Source organism: Podarcis cretensis (assembly GCF_951804945.1).
Source record: "Podarcis cretensis genome assembly, chromosome: 6".
Taxonomy (NCBI): domain Eukaryota; kingdom Metazoa; phylum Chordata; class Lepidosauria; order Squamata; family Lacertidae; genus Podarcis; species Podarcis cretensis.
Window position 1 is genome coordinate 86,088,829 of NC_137175.1, and position 20,177 is coordinate 86,109,005.

Genomic DNA, 20,177 nt, shown 5'->3' on the forward strand with positions numbered 1-20,177 from the left:
AAAGTAGAGGCTTTTATTACTATTTTAAGTTGTGGAATACTATTCACTAAAAAACAACAGCAGCTAAGGAATGCTACACTATATTAAACAGCTTGTAGTTCTTAGGCAATGCAGCGATGTGCTTGAATTAAGATAAGCTAACACCCAACATTAAGAAACGTTTAGAGAGTGCTAAGATATAGTACAAAAGATAAAGGAGGGTAATGGGGGGGGGATACACTCATCAACGAATGTGCATCACCATCATGACCACCTTCTTTCATTTTATTCATCCAGTGCTGCACTGGCACTAGATGTGTATCCTTTATCGAACAGAAGCAAAAGCACTAAGCTCTCTGCCTGCCTTCGGATTTAGTCCAAATGAATGCAAACCATCACGTGGGACCCAGCCAAGCAATGACGTGAAATTCTGCTCTGTCAGAAGACAGCATCTGTCAAAGCCCACATTTAAACTGCTGCTTGCCTGTGCAGCAGCTGAAGAACTATGGATTGGATTTTGCTGAACAAAACCTTAAGCTAAAAGCTTTTCCCCCACCCCTCGCTTCAAGTCATCCCTTTCGGTTACTGCCTAGCAACAATGAAGGAAGAGGGGTAAATCCCGTTATCAAATGCAAGCCAACAGTTCCAGCTTCTAGCTCATGCTGTTCTGCCTGGCATCGCCACTAGAAATATGGATACTGAAGAGAAAACAGAGCACTGCATTGTCCAGCAAGGGAAACACCAACTGTAAAAGCGTCAATGCTTCCATTGTCAGAAGCAGACAATACCAGTCGGAATGGAGGCAAGAAATGCTGCTTCTGTCTCTTGAAAGATGACCGGAGAAAAATCAAGGCGAACACGCTGGTGAGCAGGGAAGGTAGCGGAGCAGGAAGCATACAGATGGACACACTGGATACTGTGAAAAGCAGTCGCAGGCAGCAGGCTGCTGGAGGAGAGATGTGCGCATGGCCGATAGCATCTTTTTGGCTGAAGGGATGGCGTGCCAAAACTACTTGCAGTGGGCATAATCCTCTCACTACAAATGGCTTGACAAAGGAAGGTATGTCAGATCATTGTATATTTCATTCAAATGCATGTGCTGTTAGTGGCATACCAAGTGACGACTCCCACCTCCCCAAATTTACAGAAGCCGAGGCTGATGCTTCCATGAATGTTGGGTTTTGAAAAAAAAAAAAAAAATTGGAAGAGCTATTCTTGCATTCAGCTTAGAAGGGTGTCATTGTCTTTACACTTATCTGTTAATAAATCTGTCACTTATACTCAAATGTGAAGGCTCGGGAGGGCTGGGAAAGGAGGGGGAGAAGGAGAGGGATTAAGAGGGATAATGTAGTTCTCTGTAGCGATTGTCTAGGTTTGAGAAATTTAACTTTACATCCCCTGGTTTTACAAAATGATCAGATAATCAAAATAGGTCAGATTTAATCCTTACCTACTGTAATCTAATATCACCAGTGAAATAGCTATGATGTGACATACACTGAGAACCATCAAAACAGACGAGGCAGTCCAACTAGCAGCTCAATACTACCTACTCCCTCAGCCCCTAACATGCAAGAGTGCTATTTGATTAATATTATCAGTCACACCCCCACCCCCAAAGAAAGGCAGTGATTTGAGCTTCTGGCAAAAGCATCACAATCATTTGGATGCCATAAGTAATGCAGACATCCAACAGAATCTCACAAGGAAACCACAATATAGTAGTCTGTTTCCTTCAAAATGGGGTATATGCCCAAGTTCTGTGCAGCATGTGACATATGGGTTGTTTAACGGTTACAAAGCAGCAAGCACAACAAAAATTCCATCATTTCCAAGATTGGTAGTTTTGTTTGGAATGCTTACTGAGAAAGGACTGAGAGGAATCTCAAGTTACTTATCTGCAGTAAAAAATTAAGACCTGCATCTACAACTGCCTAATGGTCCTTTAGTGCCTGAGTGCTTCCCTTCCAAAATCTACCCAACAAACAATACTAAATATTTTACGTGTTAAACATAATGGTTCTTGCTTTGCCCCAGGCAAAACTAACATGCGATAAAGCTAGCATAAGTATGGAGAAAGCCTGATTTAAAAAGACTGCTTTGAAGAGAAAATGTGACACAATCAGATGTGAATTTTATAGCAATATGAAAAATAGAATGCTGATAGCTTTCTTGAAACATTATAGAAAATATAATTATACAACAATCATACAATTCTAAACAAAGCTCACTCAAAAACTTAGGAGTGTGCATGCCATGGGTTTTCACTAGAGCTGGTTAGGATTTTAAAATTTAAAACTACTGACCATTCTCTCCCCCCCCCCCCTTTCTGTAAAAGTATTAATGCAGATATGTCAAGACTGTTATCAGGCCCTGGATAATACAGTTATACTCACTTGCTCTGCACAGCCCACCAGATCTAAAGCTTCCCTTCTTATTTGTTCCTTCCAACTAAGAGTAGACTCCCCAAAACTAAAGAACATATGACCATCTAGAACATACAAGCCAATATGTTAGCAATTCACTGTGAGCACGAGGAACTGAAACTCAATGAGGAATCCAATATACAAGTTTTACTCTTCTAAATATAGGCTAGAATCCCAAGAGGCCAATTTGTGAGTGGAAGGCGTGTGCATGTGTGTGCATTTGTGCACGTGTGTATGGGAGGGGGGAGAGATTATACTACACTTCCACAGCTTTCATCCCCCACCTCATTTCTCCTGACCCTCAGAAGTAGATATTAGGGGACACCAGGGGCTCTGAAAACAGTGACTGCGTGATGTGGTACACACAGTCCTTTGGTCCCCAGCCATGGACATTTTGTATTTTGCTAAGAACCCAAAATTTTAATCTATACGTATGTATGACCTATATGATTTAGTGTAACATTCCAACATCCTGGTGAAAGTATAACATATTATGGGAGACTGAGCACCATTGCAAGTTATTAAATAATAGCATAACATAATCAAGTTAAAATAACTAAATTATATTAGAACATTCCTTTTTACTAACAGAAATAAAGTTCTGCTTGGATAATTCTAAATGCTTTATGTAATTTGACCTAGAATTACACTACCAGAATTGTTTAAACATTTAATAAAGGCATCAGACTATAACAGGCTGACATGCTTAGAAAAATGGTGACTGCCAACAACAGACTCTTAACTCTCTTTTTTAAAGTGCATTCCTAATAAAAGCTGTGGCTGTTCAAGCAGTGAAACACATCCTAAATATAGAAAAGCTTCACCAAACAGAATCCTTAAGGAGACAATATGCTCTATTAAGAATTGCTAAGGACAGCTCTCTCATGTGTCCAACATACTTCTTATTTCCATTTCCCTATTGCTCAGTACAACTGAACCAGTCAACAATTGTGGCTAAAGTGATTAATCCATTTTTTGATCCAGCAAGGATTCACATACGGCGATTCATTCAATTTGTTTAAAATCTATCAAAATGTAGTATTTGCATGGTTGTACTGAGATCTGCTATTCATAATTATAACTGCATTGTTACAAATGTATTTTATCCAGTCTTACCCAGAGCCTCAGTTTTAAAGCTACATTTTGTCCTTTATATGCCCAGAGAATCCTTTTTAATAGTCATTCATAACATAGTTTTTCCTCCAAGGAAAATGGCTTGGAGGACCTTAACATGCAGCTCAGAAACTATGCAAGTTTTAGACAGATGCACTGCTACAATTCAAGGCTAAATCCCCCAATTGCTCCTCCTAGTGGTGGCTAATATGATGAGTTTTGTTCAGAAAGACAACTAGTACATCCATCAAGACATTCAAATATTTGCAATGCATTCCATGCTGTACTGAGAGCTTCTTAATTTGGCTGACTGGAAATTAGAGGCACTAATTCCCTCTTTCATTTAAAATTATGCTATATCTGTTTTACTTTTATGTAATTGTACATTTAAATACACGCTTGTGCCAGCCACCTTCCTTTATAATTTAATGTCATTATCTATTTCAATGTCATTTTTTTTTCCAAACTGAAAGATTTACCCTAAAGATGTCTTTACACATGCATAACATCACTAAATTTTGAAAATAAATTAATCCAAAAACTGGCTGAGAGATAGCAAAGAAATTAAATAATTTACATATTTACATAAAAATGTTCTTTTCATATGAGCCTTCTATCACTGTTCAAAACCCTAAGATTTTGAAACAAATTAGAACTAATTGGAAAAACCCCCACAAATTAATTCATACCATGAAATGAGAGGCTCATTTGTAGGACAGTGTGATCAGGTTTTAATATGCAGTATCATGAAACTGCCATGTTGAATCTGCTCTTGAATATCAATAGGGAATAGCAGGGTGAAATGTATTATAAAGTTGGGGTTATAATCTGTAGCATGCAAAAAGTCTGCCAACCATCTTCTAAACTAACACGACCTTACAGTTTTCGGCTCATGAATGAAAGGATCTTGGGGGGAAAAATATTATCTTAACAGAGTTTATTGATTTCATACTAAGTAACTATTCTTTCCTTTTTCTTTCTTTCAGTGGGGTTAGAGAGAGGTTAGTTTGGTTTTATATGCACGCACATACCCAGTATCTTAAATGAACTGGAACAGCTATAAGTAACTAAATGGTCCCTTTAAGAACACAACTTATTGACCACAACCAATCAGGTAAAGAAAATGGGAAAGGCTAGAGGGAAAGGCTAAAAGAGGAGTAAAGGTGAATCAGTGTGTTTGGTGTTGGTTGATGCTGAAGGGTGCAGCAGTGAGGTAACTGGACCCTGAAAATTAATTTTGTCAGGTGCATTGGCACACTGAATTTCTGAACACAGCAGGGACCAATGGAAACAATCCAAGTAATGTTCTGTAACTAACGGAACGCTGCTACAATCAACCTTGCACTGTCTCTCCCACGACCAGTCCACGATCATTTTGCATAAAGGACCTCCAACTGCGAGCCATACTACCAACCGCATACCAAATCAGTTTTAATTGCTAGCAATAAACCTTCCATCTGGTATCAAGACCTTTACACTTGACCCTTCCCTTGGAATCTCACAGTGGTTATGCGTTTGATGTACGCTGGTCCAATCTGAGTCGCTCATCTTCTTGACCAACTCAGGGCTTGCTTTTAAAATAAAAAATGCCCAGCAAAAGAACTTGTTTTTTTAACAATAGGACACACCCCAATCCTTTTAAGTACTTTATATATACATAAACAATAGCATATACACACATGTGTTTAATAGCATTCATTGGAGTGATTTCACAAAGAAATAAAGTTTGGAAACCAGAGGAATAGAAAACCACTTCACACTGAGGGCTTGCTCCTTACCCTTGCAACACTTTTTTTCATATGTAGACAAGCACCAGAATGGTAAACTGGGTAAGATGTTGGGATATGTATTCGAAGGTGCAATCATGTGGTTTGGGGTAAGTCTCTTCCTAAAACTTGCCCTCCTATTAAACAGGAGTAAGTAATCAAGACAACTTGGATGCTATGACTTGTGAAGCCCCAAGAACATTAAAAATCTTATGGCGATTACTAATATTAAGATTTGCCTCTTGTTTAGCAGTTTTTCTGACAACAGGAAGGGCAAACTTTGAAAGCTTGTCTGCTAACCTTCTTTCATTTTTGCAGAGCTGGTGATTCGCTAACAAGCTTTCCACAACGGAAGATGAACACCAAGAAATAGCAGTGGATCCGAAAACAAAGCATTTCCTTCAATCATTCTCACATCCCATTTCTGGATACTTACAACATGCTTCAGTGGAGAAGGAGGCATTGCTGCTTTGCCAAGATGACCTGGAATACCAAGCGGTCCCTGTTTCGCACCCATTTCATTGGCTTACTCTCCCTCGTGTTCCTTTTTGCTATTTTCCTGTTTTTTAATCACCATGACTGGCTGCCTGGCAGGGGTGGATTCAAAGAAAACCCTGTGGCTTACACTACACGGGGATTTAGATCGATGAGAGGCGAAACAAACCACAGCTCTTTGAGGACCATTTGGAAGGATGCAGTTCCTCAGACCCTCAGGCCGCAGGCGATGGCTAATTCCAACAATACGGAGCTGTCGCCTCAAGGAGTTACTGGTTTAGAGAACACACTGAGTGCCAATGGGAGCATTTACAACGTGCGAGGCACTGGACATCCGACGTCATATCACTTTAAGTATATTATCAACGAGCCTGGGAAGTGCCAGGAGAAAAGCCCCTTTCTAATACTGCTCATAGCTGCAGAACCAGGGCAGGTGGAAGCTCGACAAGCTATAAGGCAAACCTGGGGGAATGAGAGCTTGGCGCCTGGGATCCAAATTGTTCGGATTTTTTTGCTGGGTTTAAGTGTTAAGCTGAATGGATACCTTCAGAGAGCCATCCTGGAGGAAAGCAGGCAATACCACGATATTATCCAACAAGAATACTTAGATACTTACTACAACTTAACCATCAAAACACTGATGGGGATGAACTGGGTGGCAACCTACTGCCCCAATGTCCCCTACGTTATGAAAACAGACAGTGACATGTTTGTCAATACAGAGTATTTAATACATAAGCTTCTGAAGCCAGAATTTCCTCTCCGGCACAAATACTTTACGGGCTATCTAATGAGGGGGTATGCACCCAATCGGAACAAAGATAGCAAGTGGTATATGCCGCCTGATCTATATCCGAGTGAACGGTACCCTGTATTCTGCTCTGGGACTGGCTATGTGTTTTCTGGAGATTTAGCGGAAAAAATATTTAAGGTCTCACTGAGTATCAGACGTTTGCACTTAGAGGATGTATATGTGGGCATCTGCCTTGCCAAGCTGCGAATTGACCCCATGCCCCCACCCAACGAGTTTGTCTTCAATCACTGGCGGGTTTCTTATTCCAGCTGTAAATACAGTCACCTAATTACCTCCCATCAGTTCCAGCCTAGTGAACTGATCAAATACTGGAATCATTTACAACAGAATAAGCACAATGCCTGTGCCAACTCAGCAAAAGAAAAAGCGGGCAAGTATCGGCATCGTAAACTTCACTAGAAGGCACCCTCCTCCTAAAAATATTCCATGTGCAATTTGTAAAAAAAATAAAAAATAAAGAGAAAAGGGAAAAGGCTGAAAGCATGTATAGTGAAAAAAAAATGTGCTTGAGAGGGACAATATTTAAGACCAAGCACTTAATGATGTTTGAAAATTATTTTTTTAATTTAAAAGAAAAAAAAATCTAACTCTTGGAAATAATATTATGATGGAAGTATTAATCAAGAAGTTTTCAAAATCTGGGAGATTAGAGAAAGGTGGTCTCAAGATATTTGTGTTAATGTGCAATAATAAGCATGCACAGTTTGGTGGTACAATTGCTATTTTATGTGCCAATAAAATTAACTGCGCAAATATTACACACTATTTTTCTTTTTTAAGAGGGATTTACTCCCAATTTTTGCCGTTAATGACTTCTCATTTTGGTATTCAGAATTGTAATGAAAAACATACATGGAAATTTGAAGAAATCATGTATCAATGAAATGAAATTCCTTTCACTAGCCTAAGAGTCATTTAACAGAGTACACAAATTTTTCATGTGTAATTTTCTGGGATCAGTAATGCTAACACCAGTTTTAAAGAGCCCCTGTGTTTCATATAAATTAATAGTCTTGCTATAAGAAAGCTGGCAAAGTGGGATGCAAAATTTCATAACGTGGTCGAAACTTGGTTCAAATATTTTAGGAAAAAATTACATTTGAGACAAAACCTGTCACTACTAAGAAAACACTGGTACTTTGTCATGTGGCAACATCTTGTGTCATCTTGGCACTTCATACCTAATTTTTGTCTAATGTTTTAATGAACTGACAAAACAAGGACGACCAATTTGTACAGACAACAAGAGGAAAATGTCTTGAGCTTAAGGACTATATATACAGATTTTATATGCAAAATATACAACTGTTGGCATAAGGTTAAAAATGTTGGGGCCTGACATGTCTATTCTATGATGCCATCCTTCTATGCCATTTTCAGTGAAAACAAGGTACGCTCGCCAGTGATTAGCCCTGCTAGTTAAAATTGTGTAGGAGACTCTGTTATGTAAACTCATATTGTTAGTATCAGCCAAAAGGGTCTATGCTGATGATCCAACTGGAACCTATAGCATGGAAACAGCCATAATAATAATAATAATAATAATAATAATAATAATAATAATAATTTATTATTTATACCCCGCCCATCTGGCTGGGTTTCCCCAGCCACTCTGGGCGGCTTCCAACAAGGATGAAAAATACACTAAAATGTCACATATTAAAAACTTCCCTGAACAGGGCTGCCTTCAGATGTCTTCTGAATGTCATTAGTGTTCCTACTACTATGCTTCTGTTTCCAGACATGAGAAACACGTGTCCAAGACATGAATTAGGGGGATATCCCCTCACATGAGCCCTTACACAGTATCTGGAGGGCAGGGAGACTTCTGAGCAAGACAGTATTAACCTGAGGCTTGCCTGAAGTCAACACTCAATGCCTCAGCTACATTTGAAGACACTGATTTTTACAGACTTCATGATTAACCAAGTATTCCTATTTTTTAAAAAAACTACCACTGCCAAGCCAACTTTGACATTCCAATAAATTCTACAAATATGATATTTGGTGCCATATTTGGCTGATGTCCCCCATACTCATTGCAAATATCCCCCAAATTCTTTACACTGCGCTGTAATTAATTACACATGCTATAGAATGAGGACAAAATACAAGGCATTTTAAAATAAAATCAACATCATCTACCACAGTCCTAGGTTAATATGAATAACTCTCAAAGGCACAAATCCGTTCATTGTGGGGTGAGGGAGTTAAGATAAAAGTCATAAACTTTCAGTCTAGGATAAGGCTTGAATACAAGCTGTTATCTAGGTTTATATTTAATTCTAAGTCTTAGTTCCGACCCAGGAATGTATGTACATAAAATGGTAGTGTGTACACAAACTGCATATTGTGTTATTATCCAATCTGAGTTATGTGTCCTTGCTAGACTGTAGGTAGAAAGGCTCAGCTAGTTTGTAGAATGCTAGGATTGGACAACATTGTACATGCATTTACAGTTTTCTGGTTCTTCCTCTTCCCCACTGTAAAATAGGCTCTAAATATGGTTCTGCCCACAGAAACCAGGTGTTCCTTCCAGTCACAGAAGAGGCTCCAATGAAGTGGAGACTTCTGCTAGAGGAACAGGAAGTGATTTTCATTTATTCTCTATAGCCTCATGTCATCTCCAACAGTGTTCCGAAGTGTTTCCCAACTTTCTGGAGATTTTGAGGCAGTACAGGGGATTCCCAAAGGAAGGGAAATCCAGTGGAGGTGTCTGAGGTGTGAAACTCCACTCAGAGGAAGTCTGGATGCAACCCTCCTAGAAGACTGCTGTCACAACAGGACAAAAGAGGGCAGAAAGGATTGAAAAAGTTGCACTTATTGTATCATAGCTCTTCTGATTAATTAAAATATGCCCATTGCTTTTCTCAGGGGACTCTCATATGGTTCAATATTGTCTCTCTGCCCACTATCAATCTAGCTACATATGGCTGTATAATTCTTATTACCTGGCACATACAAATTAAAAATCATGATTCTGTGCCCGGCCTGAGAGAAAATTGCTTCATTGGTTCTTACTGAACACTTCTGACGGCTGAATGATGACCTCACTATAAGAAAAATGAGCTGCAGAGATTTTGAAAACAAAATCTGAAAATGGAGGCATTGATAGTCACTATACCAATGTAGATCTGGATTTTGAGGAGAGCAAAGTTTGGTACTACAATTGATTTCTTCACTGACACTCCTCCCCTCCACAACAACACCCAGTCCAAATTCACCTTCATCACAATCCACGGAAGGTGGGCAGAAGGCTGATTTCTAGGTGATCTGCAGGAGATCAGTAAGGGTTTCCAAGTTTCAACTGCCTGACAATAGGTAAGGATTTAAAAGCTTCCCTCTCCTCCTAAACAGCTTAAAAAAGAACACTGGTGAGGTGGTGGTTGTGGTAGAAAGAGAAACCAGGAGTGGATGGAAGGAACTGGAGAGCTCAATTCTGGTACAGATCATTTAGGTTTGGGCTGGGCATGTGCTCAAAGGTGTTCTGGTCCTTAATTCTTAGCAGAGTTTGGAGTAGATGATTCTTGTGGTCCCTTCCAACTCTACAATTCTATGTCTGCCTACACCTTGGCTTCAGTTGTTGAAACTCAAGAGTTCTAGTTAAAACCTAAAGTAGATGCTATAGGCTGGAATAAATTAAGGTATTATTTAATGTGTACAAGTGTGATATGGCTTAAGTTTCTCAGACAAGAGAACCTATGTGCTAGAAGACAGAAGGGGGAAAAGCAGCATGTGGACAGTTTTTGTTTAAAACGGATAGGTAGCCTACATCTGTTGGCCATTGCGATCAAATCGCAGCAAACCAAATTCCGCAGTGATCAAAGCTACATTTTGCTATTTTCTGAAAGCAAAACTAATTGTACAAAATGAAAATAGTGTACTTAATAAAACATGGTGAAAAACCAAATGAATATACTTGTTGCAACAATCAAAGCTGATTAAACCCAAAAGAGTTCTTTCAACAAAACAATCACAACTAAGTCACAACAAAGTTGCAATATTGTGAAACGATGCAATGGGAAAATTTAAGAGGAAATGGAGAAGGGATAAGACCTTTGGGATATTTACAAACATAAAGAAACAGTATAAAATCATTCTTCTCAGTTATTGGTAATTTCATCTTCTGTTTTCAATGGGTTAGACTCAGTTTAAGTTGCATTTAGGTCCCACTGAATTTCCATCTTAATTTCATCAGGAACTAGACTCCATTAACTTAATCTGAATCCAAGCCAATGCCTTTACACAGATGTTGCCTTCACATGCCATATTTTTAACAGCTAGGAGCATGTTCTTTAAAACATGAACTTAAATTTGCAGTGCAATTGCAGTTTCAAAATTAACGAAACCTGTGCATCCCTGACAATACATCAATGGATTGAACAGCTACTATTCTTTATCTCTTTTATGAACAGCAGGCCTAGTGGAAAAAGCAGCACATAGGCAAGTATGAGGTCATCTGCTCATCTTTTCTTCCTACCCCAAAGAAATTGGTATGCTATTCCTGTATTTTTGGGTGAGGCATCAAACTTCAGTTCTCTCTCTAGGCACACGCTCACAAACACACAGTTTCTACTTCTTTGCCTTTTCTTCCACCTTCCTTTGTTCTCCAGATTTTGCCGTTCAAAAAGCAAGAGATACGCTGGATCAGGCCAAAGGCTCATCTAGTTTAGCATCCTGTTCTCACAGGCCAATCAGACGCCTAGGGAAGCTTAAAAGCAGGAGAGGAAAACTCTACTCACTTGTGCTGTAACTGGTATTCAGAGGCGTAGGACGGCCAATACTGGAGGGCAGTACACAACAATCATGGTTAATAGCCACTGAATAGCCTTACCCTCCATGAATTTGTATAACACTCTTTTAAAGACATCCACTGTTGTATTTTCAACTTGTTTGTAAACTGGAGGGGGAAACCTCTTTTAAAAAAAACAATAAAAGAACACATTGTTGTGTGCATCAGTTCAGTGAATGGACTTTGCACTCATTCATGTCACCATTTTAAGAATGGATTCTTCCAATGCACTCTATTCAGGCTGTATTTTATTTACAATGTCTATACACTAAGCCAAACGATCTGAACTTCTATTCTGCCTTGCTGCTGGGACACCATTTCAAGATAATTCAGTTGCCCTTATTAGGCACAGCAATCCATGACATATGACAACTGGCTATTCTATCCATGAGAAATGAACTTGGCATTTGTTTGGAACATGCTTACAGTCAACCAGAATCTGGAACCCTTCAAGAGGTTACACAATCCCATCTGGCATGTTCACTGGAAGGAACACACATGACTATGCTTGAGGAGGCCTGATTTTTTTTTAATATAAAAAACTGGGTTAGTATATGCCATATGCCATTTGAAATACGAAATAAGAAAAGTACATTTTTGAAGTTTTCCACAATGTTTTACATTAAACTTTAATATTTCAGCATCTACAAAATTCTTCTCCTTTCAACAAAAAGGCTTGCATTATAAACCTTAAATTTCCCGATTTTAATACTGTTTTTAACTTTCCACAGATTGTTTTGCAAGTTATGTATTGCAATGAACAACTATGATGTGTAACAACAGTAACCGTAAGAGTAAAACTCATACTTAAGTACCATATTTTTCCATGTATAAAACTAGTTTTTTTCCTAAAAAATGATGTCACAAATTAGGGGGCGTCTTATACACGAATACATCTCTCCCCATTTTCTTAAATCTGAGTTCCCCAAAATAGGGGACGTCTTATACATGGCGGCGTCTTATAGATGGAAAAATATGGCATATGAGTCACACTTGCTACATAAATTGTACAAGACTTTTCTATGTACTAGATCATAGTTTTTCTATTTTCAGCCACTTCTGATTACCTCTCAATATTCTTCATTTCATTAGAGCATTATGCTCTCAGGAGAAAGCGAAGACAAAAACAAAGTTAATATTCTCAAATTAACTGGAATGTGCAGTTACAACATGTTATTTTAACATAACCTATTATATATGATTGGCCATAAGAGGTGCTAATGTTGAAATCAACCCAGTCTGGTTTACTGCAACTCAATAAAAAAACCAAATACATATACTGTAATCAATGAATTATTATTCCAATCTGGGCATCCCAACACTTACTCTCTACATGGAGGCAAGATGTTTTAGGCTAAGAGACATTACACAAATTTATGGGATTGGACTACCAGAATGCCAATGACATAGTTGTTCTTGTCTTTTTCATCCAAGCCATCACCAATTTAGAGGACATGATAGCTATCTAGAGGTGGGTGAGCTCACTGAAATTGAATCCATAGAAAACTGAAGTAACAAAGAACAGCAGGCCATGTGACTCTGGGATGGGTATTCTGGGATGCCCATTATAGAGGAGTATCTAATATCAATGTGTGCCTTACTGTAAGTCAGCTAAGGATATCGTCTACATAGCACCAAGTTCAAATAGCAAGCTAGCTTCAATTTATTATTTATTCTTATTCTTATTATTTATTATTCTTGAATTTTACTGCCCACACAAAAGTGGCTTTAAAAGACCCTAGATACATGGGATGAGAGATAAATCTTAATAAACAAACTTAAGTCTAATAAAATATGCACACACCATATTATTACACCCACACAGAGAGAGAGAGAGAAGTAAAATGGATTGGTAGACTTAGTCCATTGCACTCCTTTTTTATTGGATAAAGGTAAAGGTAAAGGTACCCCTGCCCGTACGGGCCAGTTGTGTCCGACTCTAGGGTTGTGCGCCCATCTCACTTAAGAGGCTGGGGGCCAGCGCTGTCCGCAGACACTTCCGGGTCACGTAGCCAGCGTGACAAGCTGCATCTGGCAAGCCAGCGCAGCACACGGAAACGCCGTTTACCTTCCCGCTAGTAAGCGGTCCCTATTTATCTACTTGCACCCAGGGGTGCTTTTGAACTGCTAGGTTGGCAGGCGCTGGGACCGAGCAATGGGAGCGCACCCTGCCGTGGGGATTTGAACCGCCGACCTGACAATTGGCAAGTCCTAGGCGCTGAGGTTTTACCCACAGCGCCACCCGCGTCCCTTTTTATTGGATACACTAGGATAATTTTGCTCACTGTATTTTGGATGAGGTCAAGCTCTGACCTGCTGCCCCCCAAAGAAATCTTTCCCATTGCCCTGCTGTTCTGAATGGCTGCCAACCATCACACATTCACAATATTATAAGGAAAGATGGCATCCAACAGGAATAACAAGCAACAGAGAGATTTGGGGAAATAGTAATAGTTAAGAGAAGAGGCAGAGATAGAAAAGTTTGGCAGGATTTAAAACAGAGGCACCAACAGTCAACAAGGAGCTAACACAAACACAGAGGTTGAACATAGGGCAAGAGGTGGGTAAATAGGCAGAAGACAAAAAGTAGGAACCAGGAAAAGAAATGAGGTCACCGGCCAGAGTGAAAGAAGAACAAAGAACCAAATCTTCTTCACAGAATATACTCCCACCACCTAATGTAGAATACTTAATACTTATATAAATTACATAATCCAAGGTATATCTGCTGAAGGCTTCTTTATATAATATAGGCCATATTGTACTTGGCATGCATTAATGCCCCAACATAAGCAATTATTCAAGGAAGATCTCCAAAACTTACGATGTTCTAGCCCATAGTTTCAAACCACCTAGCTAAACTTATCTATCTATCTATCTATCTATCTATCTATCTATCTAATCTATCTAACTAACTAACTAACTAACTAACTAACTAACTTGTGTTAGCTAACTAACACAAGGAGTAAAACAAGTACACACATAAGTTGGAGGATTGTGATAGCTTTCCTGAATAAGTCAAATCTAGAATGTCTCTTATCCATACTTCACTTATATACAGACAATTGCAATCACAAGTATAATCACAAAAATAAATAAATCAGGAAATAAGTAGCAGGGCTGGGAAAGACTTCGGTCTGAGACCTTCAAGAGGCACTGTCAGCATTAATAGACCATACTGGGTAAAGACGGACCAATCCACTTAAGGCAGCATTCTACATCTGTCTATTTTTTGTGTGGTGTTTTTCACAGGACTATGGGTTAAGTCTGTAATAATATTACAGAAACTCTGCCCAAATTTAGAATGGATGTTGGGAGACGGCACATAAAAGCCAATGTCACATGTATTTTTAAACCAATTATTAAACTACGAAAACCAGTGAAGCAGAGCACTCCAAGTGCAACCTCATCCATATGTTCACTGTAAAAAGGGGAATGATGCTCTGATTCACTGGTGTGAATGTAACTATAAAGTTAGTGAAGCACTCTGTCTACGGAGATTAATGGGCTATAGAAGTGTGGTCTATGATGGGTTAAACTAACAGGGTAAAATAGCATGATTTCTTGACATTTATAATATATTTTAATAGGTCTGTGTGTTTGCCCAATCAGGTAAGGGGGCATAAAGAAGCATAGAAAGGGGTGGAAGTCCATTTCCATGTCAAAGTCTCAAATCGCTTTGCAATTTCCCTGATTGCAGGCACACTTAGCAATACCCTGAGCAGAGGTAATACTAGAGAAGGAAACTGACATGAAAGCATAATAGCAGGTGAATGGATAATTCCAAAGCAAATCTACATAGAAAATCAGTCAATGAATACCAAACTAAAAGAGAGGCAGGAACACACTAGACTCAATATACCTAATGTTGAAGTACATTTTCATTTGCAGGGGGTAATGTTAATTGCTGCCCCAATTTATCGTGGCACAGCTTAAAGAGATGTAACCTGACTGCAGAATGGTACCATCCTTTCACAGCTAAATGACTATAAAAGGATCTGGCTAAACACTGATATAGATGAAACTACCATGTTGCCTTCATGCTATCACCATGGCAACAGTTATAAGAGCTCTCTCCTAAGTATTTAAAATCTGACAGCTTTACGATAACACTATCTGAATGATGGTAGGGCCATAGTTGACTTTAGGAGTTAACTGATCTGTAACTCAAAATTGCTGCATATTAACCATTCCCCTCAGGCTACTGTGGAAGTTAAGTCTTATCAACTTAGCAACTATGCAACCTTTAAAATAGAAACCCGTTAAACTCAGAAAAGGAAAAGGCTCACAGCTTATAGCTTCAGTTGGCTCCTAAAGCCTTTCAATTAAAGGCACCACAAAATAAGGGAAATTCAAGAGCAACACTTTCCCAGATCTTTCAAAGAGCTTCTTGGTAACAAGAAACGTCTTGGCTAGAGCGATGAATGGAAAAAGTGTAAAAGCGTACAGGACCTCCTACACCAGATAGGAAAATGCAACGTTTCTTAAAGGAAAAAGCAAATAACGAACATCCAGGCATGAATGAAATGAGCATGGTATCAACAATCATGCTGGATAATTAGAAAAAAAGCCTACCCCTACCCCATTTTATAGGAATATATGTTTAACTGGCAGCAGATGAATTAACAAAGGCCAATTTTAATGGGATTTCAGTAATTGCCAGCAGTATGTTGGTGACACACAGCTCTCCTTCTCCTTTACACCTGTAGGTGTGGCAGTGGATGTGCTGGATCATTTTCTAGCCTTGGTAATGGACTAGATGAGAGCCAACAAACTGTAGCTAAATCCAGATAAGAATGAAGCACTGTTAGTGGGTGGTTCCCTAGACCAGTGGGATAGGAGGTGGCTTGTTCTTTTGCTGTCACTTGAGGCTCAGGTGGCCTCAATGGTGCAGAATGCCTTCCATCAGCTTTGGCTGGTAGCCCAGCTCTGCCTGTATCTGGAGAGGGATAGCCTAATATCTGTCGTTTATGGTCCGATAACATCTAGGTTAGATTACTGCAACACATTATGCATAGGGCTGTCTCTGAAGAGAGTTTGGAAACTTCAGCTGATGCGCAATTTGGCAGCCAAGTTGCTCACTGGGACAAGACTGTTAGAAAATTTTACACCAGGGATGTCCAACCAGTAGATCCCTGGTTGGTCCTGGTAGATCCTTATCGTGTACAAAATGCTATGGGCAAAAAAGCCTCAAAAAAGCTCAACAACTCTGGGCAATCCATCCACCCCATGCACACTCCTCCTCCCTCCAATGGCAATGGGTAGATCACTGCCAGTTTTTTTAAAATATATATACTGGGAGTAGATCACAGTCTCTTGGGAGTTGGCCATGCCTGTTTTACACCAATCCTGGCTCAACTGCACTGGCTGCCAATTAGTTTTGGGGCCCAATTTGAAGTGCTGGTTTTGAGCTATAAAGCCTTTAACGGCTCAGGACCACAATACCTATTTACTATTGTGAATTTTATATTACTATGTATAATAATACTTTTGTTATATGTTTTTGTTATATGCTTTCTTTCTGGACACCACTTTGAACTCTTTAAAAATATACAGCAGTATAGAATTTTCAACATACTTATTTAAATAATCCACCATTATCTCAGTAGGAATCCATCAATATGCATCTTCAAAACCCTACAGCTCAATCCAAAACTTCTGCATTTCTTGCAGTTTAAAAGGCAAAGTAGTAACAGTGTAGTTATTATAACTACTTTTTTTAAGAATCCAGGCACTTCAGTTAATGGTGAACCACCTTTCACAATCTGCTTTCAAATATACATAGAGGTCTAGCATTATTTTCAGTCATGATTTAATTGTGGGGGCTGTTGTTACAAACAAAGCTGGTGTCTCTGAATTCCATTAAAGTCAGGAATCACAATCAAGGTAAGAGAAAGCTTAAATATAACTAGCGGCTTATAAATTGGCTTATAGGAAGTGTTTTCTCATTAGGTAGGAACAAAACACATGAAACCATCACATTTTCCATTCTTATTTGTTCCTTAAAACATGTTCTGTCATTCATACTGAAATGACTGCAGTGGTTTATTTTCTGAATCCATTGCTGCAGCAGAAATGGGGGAGGGGGAAGAATGCATAAATCTGAAATCAAAACACTTTTTACGAACCTTGGCCATTACAGACACAATACATGAATTCACAGTTCCCCAGCAAGAATGCAAAGCAACTTTAGTATACAGGCTGCACACTACCTAGACAGAACCATAATGGATAAATGTTACCTAAATTTCAACATCTGGAGGAGAAAGGAGGTTTGCTTATAGTGTTACATGCTTTCCACTAAAATGGTTCAGCTTCTTTATTGTGCTTCTGTTCCCTGCCTAGAATTTTAATCAAAGTCATGTACATACCCCATTTCCAATATGAAATCTCTATCGGAGTCATGTTCACATCAAAAGAGCCATGGAACAAACTGAAAAGACAGCTTAAAAATTGCTCTGATTCAGTAACTCAGGGGCACCAGCAGTCCACTGCTACAGAGCAACCTGTTAACATGGGATTTAAATTGTTTAAAGTCTAGTAATATAAAACTTTGTGAGGTTTCATACGTTCTGGTGGGGCACTCTCTGCATGCTTGTGTTGATAACTGATGTAGGGAGAACCTTGCTGTTGTAAGTACCTGCAAGGCAAGGAAGCTGAACAGTGCTAGAATGGAGCATTGTGGCAGCAGACTGGGTATGACTGACCTGCTCCAAGCCCCAGCCAGTTAATAAATATTGTGTCTGCTCACTGAGCTGGACCACCAGCCTTGGGTTGTGAGATGCATATAGTGTACTGTCTGAGGTGTCAGGAGACCAGTAGCAAGAGGAGAGCATTTGAGGAAGTATGGATGAGCTACTTGCTTGTGCTACTTGGCTGCTAGGTGAGCTTGCTAGGGCTGCTACCTGAAGCAGACCCAGCATATGGCTTCTGCAAGAGCAAGTCCTGTTTCATGAACCTATTTGAGAGATATCTGAGTGTCAACAAGCATATAAGACAGAAGTGATCCAGCTGACTTATTGTACCTGGGCTTTCAAAAACCTTTGAACAAGGTACCTCATAAAAGACTCCTCAGTTTAGAAGTCATGGAATAAAAGGAGAAGTCCTCTTGCAGACCAGGAATTGGTTAAGTAGAAGAAACAGATGGTGAATAAATGAATAGTTCTCTGAAGAGAAAGATGTAAAAAGTCAACTCCCACAAAGATCCAGGTTGGGACCTGTGCTTTTGAACATGTTCATGAATGAACTAGATTTTGGGGTGACCAGTGAGGTGGCCAAGTTGGCTGACAATACTATATTGCTCAGGGTCATTAAAACAAAGAGAGATCGTGAAGAGCTCCAAAAGAACCTCTCTAAACTGAATGAATGAGTGGCAAAGACCATGTAAACAACTGCAAAGTGATGAATGTCAGAGCAAAATGGGAGGGATGGAAGGAAGGAGTCAAATTCCTTCTCCATTCTTTCAGAAATTCCCTTTAAATGTTTCAGATTGTGGGACATTTCTGAAAGAAAGGGCAAACTATTTGAAGTACTGAGTGTGTATATCTAAACTCACACCTCAGCTTAAAGACATATACACTGGTTTTGTTTTGTCAACCAAGATGAGCACTCTTTTTAAAAAAGGAACAAGATGTGCTTCAGAAAAACAAGACAGCGATGAGCTGAATAAGAGTTACATAGTTACATATATTTTAAATAGGTGAACAGTGAGGTATTGACCCCAGATGTGCATAATCTTGCTGGTGAAGAGTAACTGGTTAACCACAGCAAACTTCCCATAGTTACAATTGTTGTTCAAGCAAGGGGAAATTCATAGACCAGCACTGTCTGGGTTTGGTTTTCTTTAGATCAGCCGTTCTCAACCTTGGGTCCCCAGATGTTTTTGGCCTACAACTCCCATCATCCCTGACCACTGGTCCTGTGAGCTAGGGATCACCCAAGGTTGAGAACCACTGCTTTGGATGAACACACATTGCAGACTTGTGTGAGTCTGTAATATACAACTAGAGAATAAGGAAAGGCAAAGAGCAAGCACTCCTATAAACCTTCAGATCCTCCACATAAGATCCCCCAGAAGATGCCTTAAGTGAACTTGTCTCTCTTCCAAGCAGCTGTGTTCTCTCCTTCTCATGCACACACCTTTCCTCTATCAGCTTTCCCAAACTTAGATATTTCATTCACAAATATATTTTCAACTCTCTCCTAACCAGTAAACCATTATCTGGCTAGTACGGATTATTAATTAAACAACAATGTAACACATGGTTTGGCATTGCACCTGAACGAAACCACGGTAATCAGGAAAAAGTTGAAAATGAAACTACCAGGCTTATAATATTGCAGGTCTATGGTGTAGCCAAATTTTCAATACTGAAACAATAGGGTTGAAGCGTTTTGGGACTTTCTAGGTTTTTTTGTGGGGGGAGGAAGTAAGGAGGGGTGTGAAAAAACTTAGAATGATGACTAGAGTAGACTGAGTTAAAGACCCAGATTTTAGTACTCATAAATGAAAGGAAATCAAGTATACATTAACACAGTACAGGGAACAATACTAGCTTCAGAGCCTTGACAAGTAATCTCATGCATTTGACATTAGTAAAAGGTAAAGGTACCCCTGCCCGTACGGGCCAGTCTTGACAGACTCTGGGGTTGTGCGCTCATCTCACTCTATAGGCCGGGAGCCAGCGCTGTCCGCAGACACTTCCGGGTCACGTGGCCAGCGTGACAAGCTGCATCTGGCGAGCCAGCGCAGCACACGGAAACGCCGTTTACCTTCCCGCTGGTAAGCGGTC

At 39.5% G+C, this 20,177-nt stretch overlaps 2 protein-coding genes across 3 annotated transcripts in view; one reads left to right on the forward strand and one right to left on the reverse strand.

Annotated features, from left to right (window-relative positions):
* CDC73 (cell division cycle 73) overlaps positions 1 to 20,177 on the reverse strand; it is a 113,347-nt gene that overhangs the window by 34,544 nt on the left and 58,626 nt on the right. The window lies entirely within an intron of this gene.
* B3GALT2 (beta-1,3-galactosyltransferase 2) lies at positions 291 to 7,348 on the forward strand. Of its 2 annotated transcripts, XM_079981607.1 has the most exons (3): positions 297 to 1,039; positions 5,324 to 5,394; positions 5,603 to 7,348. In XM_079981607.1, the coding sequence occupies exon 3, from the start codon at positions 5,724 to 5,726 to the stop codon at positions 6,990 to 6,992; it is 1,269 nt and encodes a 422-aa protein (XP_079837733.1). In that variant the 5' UTR covers positions 297 to 1,039; positions 5,324 to 5,394; positions 5,603 to 5,723; the 3' UTR covers positions 6,993 to 7,348. The 2 variants fall into 2 exon arrangements, with proteins under 2 accessions (XP_079837732.1, XP_079837733.1); XM_079981606.1 differs by lacking the exon at positions 5,324 to 5,394 and having other exon boundaries at positions 291 to 1,039.

What these genes read in the sequence shown, in the direction of transcription:
- B3GALT2 (XM_079981606.1), top strand. Translation starts at nt 5,724, where the DNA reads ATGCTTCAGTGGAGAAGGAGGCATTGCTGCTTTGCCAAGATGACCTGG.